This window comes from Sphaeramia orbicularis, chromosome 5 (genome assembly GCF_902148855.1).
Source record: "Sphaeramia orbicularis chromosome 5, fSphaOr1.1, whole genome shotgun sequence".
Taxonomy (NCBI): Eukaryota; Metazoa; Chordata; class Actinopteri; order Kurtiformes; family Apogonidae; genus Sphaeramia; species Sphaeramia orbicularis.
In genome coordinates, this window is record NC_043961.1 from 28,782,540 (window position 1) to 28,790,430 (window position 7,891).

At 37.9% G+C, this 7,891-nt stretch overlaps 1 protein-coding gene across 1 annotated transcript; it reads left to right on the forward strand.

Moving 5' to 3' along the window:
* Nucleotides 1-1,754: 1,754 nt before the first annotated feature.
* On the forward strand, nucleotides 1,755-5,644 carry endou (endonuclease, polyU-specific). The gene is made up of 9 exons (XM_030134011.1): nucleotides 1,755-1,817; nucleotides 1,910-2,032; nucleotides 2,145-2,267; nucleotides 4,265-4,436; nucleotides 4,552-4,757; nucleotides 4,874-4,987; nucleotides 5,073-5,179; nucleotides 5,263-5,405; nucleotides 5,484-5,644. The coding sequence occupies exons 1-9, from the start codon at nucleotides 1,760-1,762 to the stop codon at nucleotides 5,602-5,604; spliced, it is 1,167 nt and encodes a 388-aa protein (XP_029989871.1). The 5' UTR covers nucleotides 1,755-1,759; the 3' UTR covers nucleotides 5,605-5,644.
* The last annotated feature ends 2,247 nt before the right edge of the window (nucleotides 5,645-7,891 follow it).

A 7,891-nucleotide genomic window follows, 5' to 3' on the forward strand; every position in this document is an offset into this window, starting at 1 on the left:
CTGTTAATTCAACGCATGAATAATTAAATATGTAAATTGCATATTTTGTTACCTAGATGTATATTTTAGGCATACATATGTGTCATTCTACTTATTATTTTATGGTATTAGTAGTCTTATCACTGCCAACTGAATTACCACAGACAGAAATCTCTGAGATTTTACCTTATTTTCAAGCCTTATTGTTATTTGTTGGGCATATAATAGGTTTTATATCAACTTTTTGTCCATTTGTAATTGATAATCAAGTTGAACCAGTGGGAATCAGGCTTAACCCCTAAAGACCCAAACAGCCACTGGCAACTAAAACTATCTACTAAGCTAAAATGTTTAATAACTTCTAAACCACTAAACCTACTAATATATTGAAATAATTAGTGTAAAATGCAAATTGTCATCCCTTCATGGTCATCAGATATGACCCATTTGGACGTTCAGAGGCTCCTTAGTGAACATGGACACACCATCATCTTCTACAACATTGATTCACCAGTAAAACCCATGGAGTTGGATCAATGACAGTGGATGGAGACACTTGGTTTATGTTCAGTTAATGATAGATTTTACTGAAAAAGTCATTTTTTTTCTCCAGTTTTCTCTGTTTTTGATATGGTAACCCTCAACTTTACTGTGAGCTTTTATGAACATCTACATGATCAGTGAATTAAATATAGGAAAATACATTATTTTCACTGAAAAAATAAAATACAGAGGATAATATAATAATAAACTGTGATAAATCACTTAAGACTGGTTAAATATAGAAAAAAATCAAGTTAGGCACTGACAGAAAAGTAGCACTGGGTCTTTGTGAGTTAACCAGGTTATACCAGTTAGGCTTTGTTGTGTTTTCTTCTGATCATTATTCATCATCTATATTTAAACTAGAGTGTATTTGGGAGGGAAAAGTCCTCTAATTTCATTCATGCTTATTGGGTGCCACAGTGAATTAAACAGAACTGCATGAATAGAATAAATCTTTCTCAACCATGAAAACATTGAGTGATTGACACAGTTTCGAATTTTTTGCAGTTAAGTTTGTTTTTTTTTTACTGTTGTACACCTACACTGCATTTTTGGTATTAGTATTTATGCATTGACAGAGAGCATGCAGCAATATCATGACCAGCGACTGAATAGGCACGTTGTTCTGGGTATTTTGAGCAGACTTACATAAACCCTGTGAAATACAACATCTGTTAAGTCTTGGAACAGAAACAAAAGGGGTCCTCAAGGTCTATAACTGTATTTATATTTGAGTTAAATTTAGTGACGATTTTTGATACTCTTTTCTTTTTTTTTTTTTTGTAAAACCTCTATTTCTTGTTGCAGTTTGTATTTAGTAGGAAATATCCTTGAAAAAGAGTAAAAAAGTATAAAACTGCAACTGGTATCACAGCCCTAGAATTGATATGGTTTTATTTTGATACATCAAAGCGCCGTTAGTGAACTAAACAGATGTTCAGTTTCACAGAAGAGAGACAGAGAGTACATATTTATTTAAACATTTTCATCATTTTAAGTTCCATTTGTTGACAAAGTCTTCAAACACATATATCACACTTAAAAAAAAAAAAAAAAAAAAAAAGAAGTCTATTAAATTATCATCTGAAAACATATTTTAACCAATTTATACAAAATGAATGATCTTGATGATCTTGTTAAATGACATACCTGGGTGTGGTCAGCTGAAACTTGCTATAAAAGGGACCCCATGATAAAAGTCACTTCACTTTTTTCAGAGAGCTGTGGAGGCAGGATGAAGGTCATTGTTGTCCTTGCACTTTGGGTGACGCTGTTTGCCCAGGGAAACAGCAGTAAGATTCTTCTTTTGTAATATTATCAGCATAAATAACGTGATTGAATTATATTATTACTGTTACTGAGATGCCACTGCATTGACTTGTAGATTCCCTGGACTCCTGTCAGGGTCGGTGTGGTTATGGAACAGACAGTAACTTCTCCTGTCAGTGTAACCCATCCTGTGAGCGTTACAGAGACTGTTGCTCAGACTATGTTGAAATATGCAAAGGTTAGTAACACAGGCTAATTATACATAACTAATTATTACATTATATAATGCAGAGTTATACAGAAATGTTTCCTTGCCTTCATTTCCTGCTGTGGGTTTCTTTTCTCTTAAGCTGCATCCACATCTTGCAAGGGTAGATGTGGTGAGAAATACAACTCTGAGAACAAGTGCCACTGCAACTCAAAGTGCCGCCAGTACAACAACTGCTGCAGCGACTACTCAGACCTCTGTAACAGTAAGTAAACCACATGTTACCTAAAGCTTAACACTCACTCACATGCCCAACAGTATCTCACCTCTGTTAGTCAGATACCATCTGTTTGTGTTCCTTTCTGAACATCTGCTCTGCGTATGACACCACCTGGTCATTTTCACATGCTGAGCTAAAAACACTGAGCCACATGTTGCTACACAATTTGTTCAGGGTTAATTCTGTTTATCTGGCACTATTCTGGTCCAGTAATATTAATTATTTTCAAGCTGGTTCACAAGCCCTGACTTCAGTGAAATCTACTTTCAGTAAATGACCAGTAGATGTCACTATTGCGCCATGAACTCATTTCTTGAATTGAGTGATCTCCTGCAGCAACTTTACTAACTTTTTCAACAAAACACAGCAAAAATTTAAGCCAGTTTTTCTGAACTGTCCTTCACCAACATACATCATCAACAAACAAGTAACTTCATTCTCCTCTAAACTTGCCTTAACCCTTTCATGCATACTGGTCACTCCAGTGGACAGTCATTCTCCAGCTGTTCTCTTGTATATTCATGGGTTTTGTTGTTTTAGTTCCATATCAGCCACTTATGCATCATCCCATACACTGCAATTCATACCATTACTATAACTTTGCTGTTCTTGATAAACCTGATCTGCACTAACATGTTCTAGTGTAAATCAATTGTTAATTTTTTGACTGTAATTACCAGTTGTTGTTGTTGTTGTTTTTAAAAAAGTTTTTTTTTTTTTTTTGCATATTATCTCCATGAAGTGAGTAATAAATAGTATTAGAATATGTTAAAATGTGAGAAAACATCCCATTAGCAGCAGTTAACAATGTTTTAATTTCATTCTTTTCATATCACTTTCTGCTATTGGATCAAAACACGGTATTCAAAATCTCTCTGATGGGACATTTTAGAGACAATTTGAGAGATTAGTGTTGCTAAATGACCCACATTTTTACTTTTAAATTCATTTTTGCTTTAGCTGGACTAGAAGAGATTATCCAAAACAAGGAGCTACATTATACTGACATAAATGTTGGAATGGCAATCAATTAAAGTTCAAAGCTTCAAAAATTAAATGCATGGTGAAGCTGAGTGGACATTTTTGTAACTACATGAAAAAAAAACCTCAATCACATTGTTTTTTTCATGCCTAAGGAGGAATAAAAACACTCTAGACAAAAAATTTTGACAAAGGTTCTCATAATTCATGCATGAAAGGGTTAACTTCAAAATATTTCACATAGTCTCAAAAAAAGACTGAATGACCAGAAAAACAGTCACCCAAACACATTGACATAAATATATTGATACAACTTGTTATTTTAAGTTTGAATTTTTATTTTTTTTTTGGCATAAATAAATATGTCAGTATAGAACAAGAATACCACTTTTCACTTCATTGGCTGTAACCTATAACTAACAAAATCACAAATGTGTTCAGAAATGCAGATAATTGGAAACATGATAATCGCCCATAAGCATTTACACAACTATGGGGGTTGTCCTTCTCTTCTGCATTTGGCCACAGGTTTTCTTCAGCATCTTATGTCTTTGATGTAAGGTCTCAGCCAAAACTGTAATTAGGCATGCGAGGAAAGATTCCTATCTAATATTATTGTACATCTTTTGCTGGAATTATCTATATATTATAATATGGTTATTGCAGAAGTTCATAGACTTAAACAGTTTTGCAAGTTGTAATGTGTGTGTGTGTGTGTGTGTGTGTGTGTGTGTGTGTGTGTGTGTGTGTGTGTGTGTGCATATGTGTGTGTGTGTATGTGTGTGTATGTGTGTGTGTTATTATTTGAGTTGTGTTGCAAATTTAGAGTGTTATGAGTGTAATGGACAATGAATGCCTTTTTGTGTGAAAGCAAAGAAAAAGTAATGTCAGTTCAGACTTTAGTTGTGCTGTGTGAAGAGATTTAATGATGTGATTTTAATTCTGAATCTGACCAATGCATGAAAAACCGTATTTGCTTGTGTGTTTGTGCTGCTTTATAGGTGAAGGGGGAGGTGGTGGTGGCAGCATCACTGACGCTGAGATTAAGAGAATCTCTGAGACGCTGTTTGCTCTGGACTCAAACAAAGCTTCTGCCTCAGAGCTGATCATTGATCCTCAGGCTCTGGTGCACGACTCTGAGACAAGTTCTCAGACAGATCTGTCCCCTAGGCCGTGAGAAGATACACGTTACACAACCCCCCCCATTAATATCTCCTCATGTTCTTCAGTCATACTGGACATACTCATAATTTTTCATTGTTATCGCTGTTTTGTGTTTGTGCTTCAGGTTGTTCCGTTATGTGGATGAAGGGGCTCTGTTCTCCAGACCCACCTATGCTGCACTGCTTTCTGTGCTGGACAACTACCAAAGGATGACGGGACAGACAGAGGACTTCAGTCCTCAGCAGCTGACTGAGCAGGAAACCTTTATAAAGGAGACCATGTCCAACACTGAGCTGGGCAGAGAGTTGTTTGCTTTCTTCTACACGAAGGGTAACAAGGCGATCTTAGATATTAGTCAAATCCACTTTATAGGTTATGGTGTCTGATTATGCCATTGCTCTTTACTCACTGTAAGTGACTGTAACAGATGTTACCCTGGATTTTAGGTGTCTATGCCACAGAGGAAGAGTTCATGTATGACCTGAAGATGATGTGGTTTGGTCTGTACTCCCGCAACAACAATAAGCTGGACTCCAGTGGCTTCGAACACATCTTTGCAGGTTTGAACAAAGCAGATGAACACATTTCCTTGAAACACCAGATACATTTTTCTTTGTCTTTACAAATGAAAACATTTTGAATTAGGTGAAGTCAAGGGAGGAAAGGTGTCCGGATTCCACAATTGGATCCAGTTTTACCTCCTGGAGAAACAGGGACTATTGAACTACTACAGCCACAGCTTCAATGGGCCTGTATGCATCCACAATAGCACATAAAGTTCCTTTATACTGTTATATAAGAGGCACTCCTTTGATTGATTTTGTCCTTCTTTTAGTGGACCTCCTTCCCTGATGTCATGGGGATGCAGTTCAAGTGGGATGGCTACTTCAAGCAGGTCGGTTCTGCAGTGATTGGCTGCAGCCCTGAGTTTGACTTTGCTCTTTACAGCCTCTGCTACATCACTCGTCCAGGAAAGCAGTAAGTGTGTCAACACTAATCTTCTGTTGCAGGTGCCTTCACTCTGTTTTTGAGTGTTTAACTGTCTGTCATCTATAGGTGTCGTCTGAGTCTGGGAGGGAAGGAACTCATCATCCAAACCTACACCTGGGATAAAACCACCTATGGTGATGGAAAGAAGTACATTGGCTCTGCCTTCCCTGCAACACCCAGGAACTAAATCTAATATTGATTAAGTAGCAAAAAGCTACTCCTGAATAATTCTGATGATGATACATTAAATGTATTGATATATATGTATCAGATAATGGCATGAAGTCTTTGTAAGGTGTATTTTTCATTTTACAAACAAAAAGAGAACTAAAGCCCACAAAAGTTAAGATAACCACCTGAGACGGAACAAAATAAACCTGTTTCTTTTATGTATCTTTGATATGTCTGCTTTAAGAAAATAATAGTTTTATAAACGTATTTTATTGTGAAGTGGCGTACTTGGATGATATTTGGATTTCCTATAAGTCTAAATATTGAAAAGCTTGGATTCCACAGCAGAAGCAGAATTACATGTGATTATACATCTGATTATTACATTTATCATTTGGCCTACATGTCTATGGGAAGCTGATGCACAGGCTCAACAAGAAAATATATCAATCAATCTTTATTTCAGACACAGAGGTCCATATAAAAAAATAAAACAACATAACAATGAAACAAAATAACAATATAAAAACATGGTTGCACTTTTGCTCTACCTCAGGTGATTGTATCTCAAAAACCAAGGCCTTTTGGACAGTTTGTTCCTCTATTGTTACATGACAGAAACATCACATCATTTTATTTTCATTCCTTAGTAAATCAAAACAAACAGAACAGTACTGGTTTTCCTCTCACATGAAGTGGCCGACTCAGACATAGACTTGAATAACTAAAACAGTAAACCAGACAGTTGTTTAATCTATAGTGAAACCTTAGAGAGCATGAGAATGTGGTCCTCACTCAGGGCCATGATCAAACTGTGCCTAATGGGGCAAAAAAATGGGCGTTTACACACCCTGAGTTGCACAATAATGACACCAACCATCAGGAGCAAGAGCATGTGTGGATTTGACACAATTACTTATTGTCTTATAAAACCAACCATAGTCAGCCAAAAGAAAAACAAAACAAAACAATAAACAAAGTGCCGTTTTTGCGGTATGAACTATTGAAACAAAAAGACATTAACAGATCGTGTTCTGCTTGACCTACTCCAAACAGTAGCCACCAGCTAAACCTGTTTTTATCAGCTGTCCATAAAGCTGCGTGTGTGCCTCCACAGTTGGGGTTAACAGTGTGTGTGTGTGTGTGTGTGTGTGTGTGTGTGTGTGTGTGTGTCCAGCTGGGATGGGGGTTGATTTTACTCATTCACTCATCTATCGTGACTAACAGGATAAATTCTGGTCTGCCGACTGAACAGGGGGACACACTTGCAGCCCTGTTTAAAGAAAGTATTACAGGAGATGGATCTGCCACTGATCCCATTGTCCACCGGTCTGTGTGCATTCATGCAAAACAAGAGCAGAAGACCAGTCAGTTCGCAGGAAAACTATGGCCCTCAAAGACTCATCTGATCTGGGCCTCACATGCAGTCAGAGTGTTTCAGCAACATGACAATAATGTCAGGCCAGGGAAGAATTTCTTTCGCTATTATGTCAGACCATATTACATTTTCTGAACCGGTGACTCTAGAAATTAGAAGAGTAAATCTTCTCTCTTTTCACACTGCCCTCCTTTAAAAGCCCAAATTGAATCAAATTAAACCACAGTGGGGCAAATAAAAGAAAAAAAGATTCAATTGTTTCTTTTGTCACTCACACAACTTCATAATCAAATTATAGCTGGCCACCCGCCAGCGTGTCCTCGTATCTCCCCCACATGGGCTTCTCCTGGCAGATCTCGTGAGCCACCTGACTTTTGTTTTGTAATTATATTATCCCGCTCTCCCTTCAGCGTGTTGCGGCTAATGGCTGCGCGGGCTAGCCCAGCTGCACATGCAGAAACAAAGCTGCTTATGGGGCCAGACAATGGGCCCGTGGAAAAGGGACGCCTGAAGGCGGTCAGCCAATGAGCACGCACAACAGGGGGCCAACAGAGGGTTTAGGGAAGGGTTAAGGGGTTTAGGGGTTGAGGCAGAGGAGGGTGTCTTTTTAAACCCAGTAGTGGGGTTCATCAATGAGGTGGTTAGTAGAAGGACACATGGTCAACATCACCCCGTCTCCCCAGGGTCGAGGCTGGGCTGAAGGGAGGTTCAAGATGGGTTTAGATGCTGGCCATTTCTAAAGTTGACGGGGGACCATGAAATACAGAGCAACGTTCATTCTCTGCACTTTTTGCATACTTTTCAAACAATTTGACGATTGTCATCACCATTTTCACTTGTATTAATTTTAAAGTGGACACAAAACAGCTTGAGAGATACAGTCTTGAAGTGTTTAAACCAAGGCTGCTGATTGCTGCAGGAGTTT

Excerpts from the sequence above, each read along its gene's own strand:
- endou (XM_030134011.1), top strand. The coding sequence starts at position 1,760 with ATGAAGGTCATTGTTGTCCTTGCACTTTGGGTGACGCTGTTTGCCCAG. Across the intron at positions 2,033-2,144 it reads CTATGTTGAAATATGCAAAG|CTGCATCCACATCTTGCAAG; the intron begins GTTAGTAACACA and ends TTTTCTCTTAAG. Across the intron at positions 4,988-5,072 it reads CTTCGAACACATCTTTGCAG|GTGAAGTCAAGGGAGGAAAG; the intron begins GTTTGAACAAAG and ends ATTTTGAATTAG.